At 35.5% G+C, this 15,418-nt stretch overlaps 2 protein-coding genes across 4 annotated transcripts; both read right to left on the reverse strand.

Moving 5' to 3' along the window:
- Nucleotides 1–20: 20 nt before the first annotated feature.
- On the reverse strand, nt 21–9,019 carry LOC137936705 (phosphopantothenate--cysteine ligase 2-like). Of its 3 annotated transcripts, none has more exons than XM_068781540.1 (10): nt 8,867–9,019; nt 6,810–6,968; nt 6,560–6,683; nt 3,655–3,699; nt 3,456–3,541; nt 3,284–3,336; nt 3,098–3,157; nt 1,201–1,302; nt 731–850; nt 21–386 (listed from the first exon to the last, which is right to left on the reverse strand). In XM_068781540.1, the coding sequence occupies exons 1-10, from the start codon at nt 8,997–8,999 to the stop codon at nt 132–134; spliced, it is 1,137 nt and encodes a 378-aa protein (XP_068637641.1). In that variant the 5' UTR covers nt 9,000–9,019; the 3' UTR covers nt 21–131. The 3 variants fall into 3 exon arrangements, with proteins under 3 accessions (XP_068637641.1, XP_068637643.1, XP_068637642.1); XM_068781542.1 differs by having other exon boundaries at nt 8,863–8,911; XM_068781541.1 differs by lacking the exon at nt 3,098–3,157.
- An 846-nt stretch (nt 9,020–9,865) lies between these two features.
- Nucleotides 9,866–13,293, reverse strand: LOC137936386 (glutathione hydrolase 1-like). Its single transcript, XM_068781008.1, has 6 exons — nt 12,844–13,293; nt 11,995–12,513; nt 11,648–11,883; nt 11,056–11,320; nt 10,777–10,914; nt 9,866–10,229 (listed from the first exon to the last, which is right to left on the reverse strand). The coding sequence occupies exons 1-6, from the start codon at nt 13,189–13,191 to the stop codon at nt 9,984–9,986; spliced, it is 1,752 nt and encodes a 583-aa protein (XP_068637109.1). The 5' UTR covers nt 13,192–13,293; the 3' UTR covers nt 9,866–9,983.
- Nucleotides 13,294–15,418: the final 2,125 nt, after the last annotated feature.

Below are 15,418 nucleotides of genomic sequence, written 5' to 3' on the forward strand. Positions count from 1 at the left end.
TTAATAATCGTTCTCTTGAACTTTCAATTGTAGAAATGATTATTGCAAGTTAATTTCCACCGTTTTTACATACAAATGAATCTTTTTATGATTTACCAGAATAAAACAAACTTTGACGCAACTATAGCAACCTAAGTTTGCACTCTTGACATCTCAATCCCCGACTGCTCCATGTATGCGAAGTGTCTCTGTACTAGAAGATCAATCAGTGGTTTCTCAACATCTTCAAACTCATTTCCTTTTTGTACTCTAATAACCCCATCGCCGGTGACGACCGTGACTTCCTTTTTACGTGTCGATAGCTCGTTAGCTACCACCGCATGCATCTTGTTCTTTCTTAAAGCTGCCTCAGCTTTCTTGAGTAAAATTTCTGAATCTGTTTCAAGCTGGAAGAAATGGAAAATGGAAAATATCAGTTTCTTGCTGAAATAATGAAAATCTACAAAGTTTTTTGTAGGACTGAGACCTCGAGATATTCTAGTCATTCAGTTCTATTTTCAAGTTTAATTTGTTGAGACATTTGAACGTGGAAAGTTGTTTTGTGCACTATAAGAAAAATGAAATATATAGTTTCACTACCTACAGATGGTTTGGATCATATACTTTAACCAAGTTAGATTACATCTACAGAAAGCAGTTCTAAACATGTCCTAATGATCAAATCCAACGGCATCTTCTAACAATGAAATTTTTATGTTTTCTAAAAAAAAAATCTAGAATTATGACTAACCTTGAAAGAAATGCAGAAAGCATTGGGAGCCCATACTCTCCGTAGAACTGAGAGCATCTTTGGCACTGGGGCAAGTCTCATATCCAGAGGACCAGCTGCTGACTGAATCTTGTGTTCAGTCTATTTAAGAAAGAGCTGTCAGAAAGAGCACTGGTTGCTTCGTGATAAATGATACTGAAAAGGTAATAATAACAGAGGAAAGCTGAGCAAAAAAATAATTTTAACGTTCTCTGTTCTAACCAGTGATGAACATCTGCCAGCCCTACAGCAAATGTTTTTGTTAAGTCCAGAATTGTATCGGAGTAATCTAATCAAAGTACTGCATTATTCAAAACAAAGTTGACAGGTAGTGTGTCCTTGTATTTTAATCTACATGTGAAAATTCAATGCAGTCATAAATTCTTTCAACAAAGGTAACAATTGCATTTACAAAAGATAAAACCAAACAGGTTACTGCTTGACATCCTTACCATAGATTCCCAAGGAACATAGAAGTCGGATACTGCAGCAGCAAGATAGAACATCCCACGAGATCCAAGAGCTTGCATTGAAGTTGCTACCAGTTGTAATATCTGGTGAACGGAAAAATAAAGAACAAATTGTTGTCAGTGAAAAATAATACAGAACAAAACCAATCCCTTGCATGATCAAAAAGCAGGTTGTAGCAAGATATAAGGTAAACATAAAATCAACCGGACAAAAGCCAGCAATTCTCCTCCAACAAAACCAATTACTCAGATATATTCATATTTAATCTTCCTTACCATAATAAAAATTCTTAGAAGTAGATAACATGATTTCTCAAGCATTTCAAAATCTTAATTACCAAAAGAGGAACATACACTCTGTATAATCCTTTCCATCTGTATACATGATGCGTACTTACTAAAGTGGGACCCATTACATGCACTAATATGCCTCTTCCATATGAGAATTTTTTTTTTTTTTTGAAAAAGATGTATTTATATTAACAAGAGAATTTACAAGGATGAGGGAGCAGATCCCTTACAACAAGAGATTGCAGGGAAGCTCCCTCCTTGGCAAACACATCAGCTGCCGAGTTTGTAGATCTCGGAATGTGAGACCAAATACAAGAAAATGATGATTCAATATCCAAAATCTCCTAAAATATGTCCTAATGCCTCCATGAAGGAGGGGAATTACGCTGGCACCAACCAGTTACTACCTTGGAGTCCCCATCAATGTGAATAGGCCTCTTCCATATGAGATAAAACCATATGTTACAAAAACTGTTTTTTTTTTTTTTTTTAAATGATACGTTACAATACCCTTATGTGGTAAGCCCCTGCTGATAGAGCAGGATATTTTACCCCAAATACCTTTTCCAAGGGAAGAGCGGTCTCTTTAGTTTTACATTAGGAATTCATTTTAGCCAAAAAGTTTGATTCTGTGATAACTCTGTGCATAGATTCTAACACCCAATCTTGAGTTTCATATTAGGAATTCTTTTGTTCTCTTGGAAGATAGCTTGCTGGCATTCTGTTAAGTTTAATGGTTCTAAAGAATGCCTACTGCTTGATAAATATGATTCTGAAGTTCAATCAATATTACAATAAATTAACTATTATTGATACATATTTGTTAAACCCAAAGAACTATTGCATTTGGGACACCTGGTAAATTTTGATCTTTGGTAATCATAAAAAAGGAAAGATTTCAAAGATAACTAATGAGGACTTCAAGGGCAAATATTAGGAGTCAGAGTCACTAACAATCTACTTTAACCTACCAATCGTCATTATCAGATGTCCATTATTTGGAAGTCTATATAGTAGACGAATGATCCACTCATTCCAGAGCATTCATGCATAATACCTTAGCCAGCTGTAGCCGTGAAAAAATGATGACCCAGATCATAAGTTTTGATCAACAGCCATGATTGCATGAGGAATGTGATCTATCATGATTTACAGTCCAGATATTTGAATGGACACAGTGAATCATATGATTACAATTGATGATCTAGATCATAAGATAACAAACGGGATGCCTTTATGACCGCACACATTTGATCCTCACATAGGATGATAAGTAGCACTCTAATGTGCATGAAAGGAATTAAGGAGTCGGGGAAAATCAAGAGAAAAGAGAGGAAATGGGGCATGATTTAACTTCAAACAGCCCACTCACCCTAAAGATAGAAGTTAACTAAGTTAATGATCAACACACTCAAACAGTCATTTTTTTATGACTAAGTCAAAGGGCAGCTCTTGAGCAGAGCAGTTCCAAGACACTACGTTATGAACCATGTATTTGAAAGGTTGCATAATCCTACCAAAATGTCTGGTAATTTCAAGCCCTTTGTGTTATGACCCTACAAGAAATGGTGTTTAACACTATACTAACTTGAAGGTACTCAAAGATGGTGGTGAAGGGAATTTTCAGCAAGAACCCTTGCTCCGTTGCCTGCAAAGAGTGATCATCAATTGCTTCAGATTCTATTAGGCGATAGTAATGCTATGGTTAACAAGAAATAATTCAAGCTAAATTAATTCATAAAAAAAGAGAATAAAGGATACAAGTGGGACATACATTATGGTGGCTTTCAATTGCATTCTTCACTGAAGTAGAATATGACTGGCGAACTTGGACATGAACAAGGTAATAATCAGAAGGGAATTTACAAAGAACTTGTTTTGAATTTTCATTTTCTAAAGATAAAGACTTTTCAAGAAGTAATTTCTCATTCAGTAGATACGCATACCTTGGACAGTATCTTCCTTGAAAAGCTCAAAACACTCAAAGAGAGAATCTTCTGGAAGTGATCTACAATAAGGTTGACAAGTACTTCTACAGAGATATAAAGAAGTGACAGAACAAATGTCAGCAAGATTATTCCTTTGAACGATGCAAATCTTTTAAAAACAGATACAGAAAAAACATAAAAAAAATATAGAAGTTACCTTCTATGGACATAGACGACTGCATATCCAGCTTTGAGGAAGTACCTGCAATGATACTCATAAGTTCTCTTGTTGAAACCATTTCTGACTTCACCTACTAGACCACAATATGCAGGTTATGATGTATGAGTTTGTAAAATTAAAATATTTATGCTTAGAAACTAAATCAATGTTGGAAGATGGGCTCTAGGCCACACGACCAAGGAAGACCCACATATCTAAGAGTATTATAACATGGGCAACATGAACAAGGAAGGCCCACAAGATGGGCCCAAACACATAAGAAGTAGGACCCGCCATTATTACGATAAGATGGCATCCTTATCACATAAGTTGGAAGAACAAAAAGGACTCACAAAGACATCTTTATCCTATGGTCATGTCCTAGAAAAGTTTTAGTTTGAGTTATGTTTGTCTTTTATCTATATTGAGTTATTTAATTATGCTAGAACTTGTCTTTAAGTGTTAGAGTTTGGGTGTAATTGGGACAAAGGTAGTTTTATTGTAATTGGACTCTACTACCTTCCTCTATTATAAATAGAGGTTCATGTACTCTAATTATAATAAGTCAATGAAGTATTTATCTTTTCCATAAATTTAACATGTCAGAGCGGGTTTTGTGAGTTGACTTGGTCAACCCACAGAGATAATGAGATCCTTTTCTCTAAACCCTAAACCCTAAGTCTAGGTTTGTAGTTATTTTTTTTCGGTCCCTACACCCGTAGTTTTCTTTGCGTTTTTCACCTCTATGCTGAGATTTTCATATTGCAAATTATATATTGACGGAAAGCTATTTGAGTCTACTTTCCAAGAAAAAAACGATTTTTACCAATCAGAGTTATCTATAGAGAGATATCAATATTTGAATGAGCAAAGGTCAAATTGCAAAAAAAGGTTCGAGCAGTAGTAGAAAACTTCAGATTCCGAGCTATTTTACGCTATCAAAAACTAGACTTTATATGGAGAAATATATATCAAAAGAAAGATATTTAAGTCTATTCTTTTACCTATTCAACTAATTTTTTATCTGAGTTATCTACAAAGAGAAATTGATATTGGAAGCAGCAAAGGTTAGATTGAAAAAGAGGTTTGAGCAGCAACAGAAAGCTTCAATTTCCGAGGTATTTTTTGCTATCAAGAAAGAGACTTTATATGGAGAATTATATATCAAAAGAAAGATATATAAGTCTATTTTTTTACCTATTCAATCAAATATCAGTATGATTTTTTTATAAGGAGATATTAATCTTGGAAGAGTCAATGGTCATGCTAGAAAAAAAGGAGAAACAATGCTTAGTTCGGCCAGATGACAGAGACCAAAATTTATCATATTATTTATCTTCTTATAATTATATTTTATGAAGAGAAGTTATACTTGAATGGAAGGTATTTAAGTCTAGTTTCAAAAGGAGAAAATTTCATGTCAATCTGATCTATATTTAAAGATATATTTGCACTGGAAGAATCAAAGGTCATGCTGGTATCCTGTTACATTAAAAAATCCGAATTTAAGCCGATTGCTTTGCGTCACTTTTTGAGTCTCACTTTTTCCTGGTTTGAGGGCTTATTTATACATCTATGTTATTTGGGTTTATTGCTACATCTATGATATTTGGTTTAAGCTGGGATCACTGTCATTACCTCCCAGCTTCAGGGGGAGAAGTAGAAGAAGTACAAGGAAGAGGTATTTTATTCCATATGTTGTAGATAAGTTTATGTGACCAAAATATTCAAGAAAGGGGGTGCACAAAAGATGAATTTTTTGCATCTAAGAAAAAATATTTATATCGGATTATAATTATTTCATGGGTCCTTCTACGAGGTTTATTATTTTGGTTTGTGTTATATGTGTTGGAAGATGGTCGTATTACATTACAATTGTTGCTATTATGTCTCTTTGGATGACATTATTATTGAAGAAGAGGTGGCCTTTGACTCTTAAAAATATCACGGTTGGGATACCATGAGAGTCGGTGTGAGGATTGGGACACCATTATACATAAACCCACTACCCCACTGTAATGGCTTTTATTACTCCTAACACTTGAGAGTCGTTGTCCAGTAGAAGGATACAGTGGTGGACACTTCAGAGCAATGCCGATAGACACACTATCTACAGAAAATGGATTATGCCCTACATCCAGCATTAGGACTGAAGTATGGAGCAATGTCTTACCAGCTAGGAGTGATTTTTACTCTCACTTATATTATGCCAGCAGGGCCTCATGGAAGGGCACAACAGCGTGAGGGGGAGTGTTGGAAGATGAAGGCATATTGGAATATGTGCCATTTCATATTAAAAGAATTTATACATCATTTGCAGCAAGCTAGGAGTTCATGATATTCTCTCACCCCCAGCTTGAGGGGGAGTGTTGGAAGAAGGGCTCCAGCCCACACAACTAAGGAAGGCCCACAAGATGGGTCCAAGCACATAAGAAGTAGAACCCACCATTATTACGACAAGCTGACATCCTTATCACATGAGTTGGAAGAACAAGAAGGACTCACAAATCTTTATCCTATAGTCACGTCCTAGAAGAGTTTTAGTTTGAGTTATATTGGTTTTTTATCTATATTGAGTTATTTAATTATGCTAGGACTTATCTTTAAGTGTTAGAGTTTGGGTGTAATTGGGATAAAGGTCGTTTTATTGTAATTAGACTCTACTACCTTCCTCTATTATAAATAGAGGTTCATGTACTCTAATTATAATAAGTCAATGAAGTATTTATTTTTTCCATAAATTCAACTATCAACAAGTGAAAAGATTTCACAGAATAATATTCTAATAACACTTCCAGAGTCCATAGTCAGCTCATATCAACACAAATAAACACAATGATACACTTACAGAGACTAAAAACATTGAAAGACAAGACTACAAGAAGAAAAATAAAAGGAATACTCTGTAGATGCTGCTCCTCGGTGCCCAGAGCTGAAGTTGTCAATGTAGCGTACACATCGCTGTTCCAGAGGAACAGTAGTTCCACCGGAAGTCACACAAACAACACCATTAGGTCTTCTGTCCCCTGTAAATGCTCCAAACAAAGAAATTTAATGCTTAAATTAAACTAAATGCTAATTTAAATTATATAACAAATTTTATATATACACTAAAAAGGAAGTACTTGAAACTACTCAATTAGATAACTTGCCTGAAGATCTAGATAAATGATTGATAAACTCCTTTACTTTTTGCGAAACATCAGAACTATTTTTCAGAGGAGGCACAGAATTGAAGAAGGATATGACATCAGAATCCACTATTACTGATGGAGTTTCTGATCCATTTCTTGTATCCATGGGGTTACGACCTAAATCCCAAAACATATCATTTTACATTTCAAAGGAGGTAAACTCTAAAGCATATCATTCAACATTTCAATTGAGGTCTCATTAAATCCAGGGAATCAATTTAAAGGAAGGAGGGAGGGTTGCAACATTCAAGAATTTATTACAGCATATGTAAGAACAACAAAGAATATGACTACCAACATTATAGAATTGACATTGACTAACATTGGGAGCAAACGGGATAGATACTTTGAAGTAATCAAAAACCAAAAGAAAAAAAAATCCCTAACCAAACATCATTTACTTTCTTTGAAAAAATTATATCTAAATGAAAAATCTTATTGTGCTCATTCTACTAACAAATACTCATGAAACCAGACAAAAAGAAAAAAAGGACAAGCCACATTAGTCAGTTAAAAAGTTCAGATCCTTTTGGAAAGTAATTAAATCAAGAAGATTCAGGTGATGTATCTACATTTGTCAGTTGTTTTTCTTTTTTTTTGTGCTATGTAAAGATTAAAAATCACCTTTGTCTGAATAGATTTTGTTATGTTTTGCCTTTTGGAAGTTTAGATATGAAGGGCCAATCAGAATTCTGCTCTCTGATACAAATTTGTAAGCCCATTGTACTAATTCAAACGTCTCTTTGGATTTCCAGCTTGATTTTTCAGGGCTATGGTCCAACTTAATTTTCAAGACAATAAAGAATATATCTCAGTTTTATTTAGAATTCTAAAACGAATACAGAAACTTGTAAGTATTTTATTTTCAGCCTAAGATTTGCATTATGGACATGGAAAATGGAAAAAAAGATTTTAACAACTCAAAAACACTTATGGAACTAGTTATGAACCATAGTAGCATCTCCTTCCCCCCCCCCCTTCCACACAGACAGTTTCGTGCTAAGGTTCAGAACAGCCAGGAAGATATGGTCACAAAACGCTTCAGACAGTTGAATATGAAGACAAGCAGGGTATTCAACGACAGGGACTATCAATTGAAATCTTCTCATGTAGGCTGTACATGGGAGATGAGCTGAGCAAACTTTCATTCAACCTGTATCTTTGTAACATTTCCTACTATTAAGCTCTTTTTCTCACCGAAAGGGATCTATTACTCACTTGGTGACACTGGGCTTAAAATTTCTTTTCCTGATTTGCACTCCACATATTATATTTAGCCACTAGATTGTGAGAGCTTCATTTTCTATTGCAATTCTGGACTATTGTTATATTCCCTCTTTGTAAGGTCTTGTATATCATAAATGAAATTCTAGATATCTGCTCCCACATAAAAGTACAATGGCAGCATGCTATAAGGTCTGCCAATACAATTTCAGATATCTATGCTAGCGAGGGTGTAGCAAGATATTCTTTCTTAGTTGGGAACCCTTTGGCTTGAGGACTTCCTCTCCCTCTTCTATGAATTTGTATAACTCTTGAAGCAATATAAACCTAAGATTTTCACCTTCTCCAAAGAAAAGAACAAGCTGGTGAGGTTAGCCTAGGTTTGCTGGCTTGTTAAGGACTAGCATTTGGAGCATCAAGTTAGACCAATGACTGACAAGCGACAATAAATGAATTGGACAGCCAATAGAGGAAGGCCAGGGAAGCTCCCCGGCAGCGGCTGGAAGAGGGAAGCTTTTCTTCCTCGGTCAAGGAACTCTACGGGAGGCAAACACGACTACACGGAGGGGGTGAGCGAGTACTGCTGTTAGAATAGCATTTTTGCTGGGAGTATCTATTTCAGATGGAGAATACTGTAGGGAAGTGAATACGTTAAGTAAGAGACTCATATAAACCACAGTGGATCGTGTAGAGAACATTGATCATGCTTTGGCAAAACACCAACAGAAAAACATAGTTCTTTTTATCGTAACAAGGAGAGAAAAACGAAAAAAGAAGGAATCTTTACCTACCTGGTTCTTTCCTCTTGCGAGCAAAATTGTTTCTCGAGAGGCTGGATAATGTTCTGCAGTGATAGCAACTGCAGTGGAGAAAAATGGATCTTGTCTGTCTCCATACGTTACCGTCAGCAACGGCAGTCACCATGTCAAAGAACCCAGACGGGTGTCATCGACTAGCTGTTGCGTGGCTACCGACCGAAGCCCTTTCAAGTTTCAACATTATTAATAAAAAAATATTTTTTTTATTAATGCGTGCAATAAAAAGTAGAGTAATTTTTTTTTTTTTTTTTGTTAGTGTACACGAAAATTGCCGCGTAAAGTGTAATTTTTTTTATTAATTAAATATTCTGATACATTTAACTCATAAAAAAATTATTTATTTTTATTAATAAATTTAAAGATAGATTTTAACTTACGATAAAATAAGATTAATTAATTATTTAAACAAATACTTATTTTATAATATTAAAATAATTAATCAAATTGTCATTTTTACAATATTTAAATTCACTTTTAAACTAGTAATTAAATATAATATTAACCATCATTGATTTATATTAAAATATTTTATAATATAAAATTTTGTAATAATAAACTAAGATAAATTTTAACTTGTGAAGAATTAATAAATAATAAATAATAAATTAAGATTATTTAATTAAATCCCATCTCTTATTAAATACAGAAATCGAAGTGCCAGGGAGATGGAAAAACCCCACCCCTTTTTCTTTCATCTTTATATATAATTCGTTTTAAATATTAATTTTTTTGAATAATTTATTTTTTGTAAGAACTTTATCAAAAATATTTTCTTTTAAATCATTTTTTTACTCAATTATCTCTTGGTAAAATGGGAAAAAAGGGTAATATAATAGATTACTTCATTTCAGGTGAAATGGGCAGCAGAATAGGCAATGGGCATCCTATTAGCTATTCTGTTCATTACCTATTTACACCCCTTAACAGTTCTTGAAGATAGAATTGTATATTCAAATCAGACTGGTCTAGATGGAAGCCAAACCAAGTATTGAAGAACCCAAATGATCAAGAAATCAAGCAAATTAAACATCAAGAAAGTTATTCTTGCCATGGTGTCTCAGGCATGCAGGTGAGAGGCAAGAAAATCAGATTATAAACCTGCTGGGAATCCACCTTTCCTTGGGTCACTCACTGCAACAATCTCACCATGTCTTACACCACTAGTAACATTGCAGTTTTCCAAGTTAAGGACTAAAAATTGGCAAATGGTTCCACCAGCAATGTCTTTTAGAACATGGCCTTTCTTCTTGAGGGATTTCCTCATCTCAGCCGGTAGTTCGAAGTGATCCCCAGTGACCGTCGTCCAATTCTCATACAAAACCACATTTGGAATCAGCTGTCACAAGAAAATGGGAATCAAGTCAGTTGCTGAGAGTTTTGAGATTCACAATGTATCTAAGAGTAACAAGAAGTTACAAGAACTGTAACTTAGGGGCACAATATGGTGGGATTTTGTTCTTGAATGTTTGCATTATTTCGGCTTTGTAACCTTTTCTGAAACTTTTTCTTGAAGTGCTAGTATGTAATATCTTTTGACAAAACAAAAAAGAAAAAAAGACAAAGAAAAAGCATGGCAAGAAGTATGAGATGAGTGTATGAAAGGAGAAGAGCTTTTACAGAACAAGAAAGAACTTCTCTGTTGTCTGAATTCTATTTGGAGGATGAGTGCTCTTAAATCAACTCAAACAATTAAGCTTTTTTACTTGTTTTAATTTTTTTGCTTCTCTGATCTTCTTAGTTCTCTGCATATGGGTTTCTATTTGCCCAACCACCACAGGCCCTGGAGTTGTTTCCTTGTTCTTGTTTCTATAACGACGCCTCAACGGAGAGTGTCAAGGAGCATACACAAGAAATTTAAGACTTTTACAGGATTTTGCAGGGACCTGATGATAAACTCTTGGTGCCATAATAGATGAAAGAGGATCCATTCCCTTGCCAAAGTGATTCAAGAACACCTCTGTGACCCCTGAAATGATCATGGCTCCCCCACTTGCACCTACCACTGCCTTCAGTTGTCCATCCTATAGAAAGCCATGAAAATTTTCAATATGAATGAATTTCCATCAGAATAATAAGGTTAGCAGTTCTTGTGACGCACTTTAATGATTACTTTTGAGTATTTTAATTAAGACTTGAGTTTCTACATTAGATTAAATTATTACCTTGAGAACAATTGTGGGTGTCATTGATGATAATGGCCTTTTGGATGGTGTAATGAGGTTTGCAGGTGCTGGTGGTTGGAACCCAGCTGAGTTATTTGCAGGGATGGAGAAATCATCCATTTCATTGTTCAGCAAAATCCCAGTTCTGGGTGACAAAAATTGTGCTCCGAAGTACGAATTTACAGTAGAAGTCATTGAAACAGAATTTCGGTCACCATCAACAATGCACAAGTGACTGGTCCCATGGTCATTGATTTGATTCCACCTGTGAATAGACAAATCAAAGGGATCATAGCTTAAAAATTATCATTTGAAGTTTTGTATTCATGGATTGAGAGCAAAGGTTAGCTAGAACTGAAAAAAAAAAGCAGCATATGCAGTCTGGATAGACACTAACAGAGTAAGTATGATTCAGACAACTTGATGTTACTAACAAATGTCAGGTTTATCCCTGAAAAGAATGTAACACAAAAACTTCTACAAGATGAAATACTTCAATTTTTTGCATTGTGCATCAAAGTTGTAAGTTAGGTTCTCCTCTTATGATCTTTGTAGAAAAACAGATGAAGCATATTTGGAGAAGATACTTTGCCTTCCTCCATAGATATTACTGTTGAAGGTCATATTATCATAAATAGTTGCTTTTAGCTCTTCTGCAAACTTGGTTGACAGCATATCAGATAGAACCTCAGAAACATTTACAAAATCTGGATCGCCGAGGTTCATCCTTACAGCGATCATATGCTTCACTGCTTCAATCTCCCTATGGAGTCCAAGAGATCCAGAAATGGCATGTGGGACTCCATACTTTGCAAGAATATTCAGGATCTGAAATTGACCGAAAAGAACTGTACTGAATAAGTTTTTTTTACCAATTCAAAGACAATATGACCAAAATAAAAGCCAAGATAAAAAAAAAAAAAAAAAAGATGTTCTCACTAGAATCATTCCTGCACCACCAGCTGAAGGTGGAGGCATGCCTAGAATCTCATGACCCATAACCTCTGCAATAAGAGGTTTCCTCAATTTCACTTCATATATCCTTAAGTCCTCCATTGTCAAAATTCCACCTGCCTTCTGGATATCTCGCACCAAACTAAACCCTATTCTGCCATTATACAATGCTTTGGCTCCATATTGCGAAATGGCTTCTAAAGTTTGAGCTAATTTCTTATTGTGGCAAATATCACCTACTTGCAGGAGACTCCTATTCGAGGTAAATATTTCACTGAGTCCCTTATCTTTAAGAATGCCAAGTTCTGTCTTAACCATCTGCATGTGTAGATAAGGAGATATTTCAAAGCCTTTTCGAGCAAGAACTATGGCTGGTCTCACAAGCCTCTTCCATGGAAGTTTCCCATGTTGTTTCCAAGCCTCATAAAGTCCTGCAAGCTCAGCTGGAACTGCAACTGATAGCGGTCCACTTGATTTAGACGAGGCATCATTTGCAAACATGTTCTGTAAACATAAACGAGCAAATTAGATATATCAAGTGTTTGATCTTGACTAATGTGTATACTTGAGCAATGTATCCAATTGCATGATCTCCACTGCATGAAAGGCTCTATCAACCCTAAAATCCTACCGATGAATCCCTTCCATCCCAGGCCATAGGAGGCCATTCTGTTGTAGATATTATTCTAATTATTTGTCCAAACAAACACAAGAAACAAAATAATCCCACTTAAATTGAAACCCAGAAAGAACTGGAAATTCTAAGCAATGGGTATGCAGCATTCACTGAATTTTGACAGTTAGATCACTTAAATGAATAAGCATAATAAGTACCTGAGAGGTTTTCAAGGGAGCAGTTTCTCTACAATCAAGAGCGTGAGCCTCTCCATTTGCCAACCTGATTAGCATAAAAGCTCCTCCACCGATTCCACTGGATGCTGGGCTAACGACACCCAAACAAAGAGCTGCCGCAACAGAGGCATCAACAGCATTTCCTCCATCCCGAAGCACATTTGTCCCGATCAAAGAACACCTCCCATCATCTGTGGCCACGGCACCTTGTTTGGCTGTAATCACTTCTCTTCTGTGTGAAGCTGATTGAGCCGAAACTTTTCCAGGAACCAGTAGTAGAATAAAAGCAATGGCGAGGCAGAGGAGAGGAGAAGCTGGAAGTGCTTCCATCGTCAGTAAGATATGGGGGCAAAAGCGAGTCCTTGAACAGTTATCCACCAAGTGATTCCAATTTTTATTACTAAAAAAGCTTGCCAAGTGCACCACTGGAAAAGGAATATATAGAACCCGTTTCAAAATGTTAAGAGTGAGCAGCTTCCACAGTCAGAGTTTGTCGTCTGTGCAGAAAAGAGCATCAACGTGGAAATTGGACAGACTGCTCCGATTTTTTCTTTTGATAAATGACTACTTTGTTCGAAAAACAAGTATTGAGGAGATTATAAAGTGTTCAAAACACATAATAAATCTGCATAAAAGAGTCGGAAAGCTCCTGCCTGGGTCCATTGATCACATTTTTCGCCATTCTCTGTTTTTGGTTTCATTCCAGAAGACGGGAATTTCTTTGAATGGTCGTTCTGATTCACATAGAAGAGAGAACGATCTACCAGTTTCGGCAATTTTGGCTCTTTCCATCTTCGAGAGTTTGTTTCTTGATTGCTCTTTCCAGGAAACTTTTACTGGACTGGCCGCACAGCCGTATTTTTTATTTACAGTCTGACGTTTCGCCTCTTGTTGGCGACATTGACTTCCATACTATGAAGCAAAAATAATCACGAAAACTGGGTTTTTTTGGCTCGAAGTGGATGACTTTGTAGAATTGTCTGGTTTGTCATTTTTCAAGATTGCAGCATCTTTACCTGTCACACTACAGCTTCCTAACAATATCTTCAGATTAAATTTTGAATACAATTTTCTAAAATATCGTACTCTGGAGTAGAGCATTGTACTGATAAGATTCCGTAAGCTAAGGTTATAAAATTCCACCAGTCTTCCACCCTGGGGGTGGCATCGAGCTAGCTGAAATTGAACCAGTCTCGAGCAAAAACGAGTTTCGAACCCAAAAAATTTAAGAGCCGAGCTCGAGCTTCAATATATATTTAAAATTTTTTAAAAAATATATATCAAATAAATTATATATAAAATTATATATATATTTTATATAAAATTAGGCATGACCTATACTTGAAATTGGGCATAATTTATATTCTAAGAAAAAATAAAAATATTTTTCCTACGATACATATTTCTAAAGTCTTTTAAATAAAATCCCATTACTATTCGTGATTTACTAAAAAATTATAAGAAATATTTTAAAATTTTCTTAGGAAAATTAAATGGATATCTTATTGCCTCTTCTAGGAAAGTAAATAAAAATTAATAATTAATATAATATATTACTATACTTATTGATAAAATTTTAATCAAATAAAATGTCAAACACAAAATTACTATGAAAATTGTCTAATGCTAAAAGTATTATAGTATCAACTGTCAAATACTTATTCAAAAATTTTCTATACGGTTTTTTAGCCCATCTTAGTAAGAAAATCTTACTTAAAAAATTATAAAAAAATAATAAGAATTTTCAATTAGAAAAATATTTCCAAAAAACATGAGGTACTAATATAATAGTCTCTAGAAACGCATTTCTACTAAAAATGTCTTTTCAACATTTTTTTTAAAAGCCACTAATAGTCCCTAGAAATATATTTCTACTAAAATGATTTTTCAATTTCTTTAAGAGCCACGAGAAGGGACAACCAAAGTTTTTTTTTTTCAATTGCTTATAATCTCACATGTGCGAAATTTGCACGTGCGAATTGTCTTTGTGCTCTAGGGAGGGGTTTAACTTAGGTCTCGTTTTTTGTTTTCTTCACTGAGACGACGTCGAGGGAAGGGGTTAGGAGCGCAAGACCTATCATCAGGGATGACGGCGGTGACAGATCAAAGGCAAAGGCAGACGAGGGGAGAAAGAAAATGAAACCAGGCGGTAAAGGCAGCCGTCGAGCAACTATCAACAACGACAGCAGAGGACAGAGGGGCTCGACGGTGACGAGGGCCCCACCCCCCCCCCCCCGCTCCCAAGTCATCGACTCCAAGCCCGAATCCCGCGTCACTCACGAGCCGGCTCAGTTCGAAGCCACCCTACTTCCACCCAACATCCAAGTGAGTTTGACACTATATCATCATAAAAGACAAAAAATTCCAACGCGGGTGACCCTTCTCCTCACCTATTAATTGGGTTAATTTATCTGCCTATTAATTGGGTTAATACAGCACAAATGAAATAAGACACTCTCATGGTGACCTCAAAGTTCATTACTCAACAAAATTCTCGTTTAAGAAGGCTTTCGTTGAGAAGACCAAAATAAATATAAGAAAGTAAATCCCAAAATAT

The sequence above is a fragment of the Aristolochia californica genome, unplaced genomic scaffold (genome assembly GCF_029961685.1).
Source record: "Aristolochia californica isolate CCGP_79_NKW_82.1479 unplaced genomic scaffold, dmAriCali1.0.hap1 SCAF_7, whole genome shotgun sequence".
NCBI lineage: Eukaryota > Viridiplantae > Streptophyta > Magnoliopsida > Piperales > Aristolochiaceae > Aristolochia > Aristolochia californica.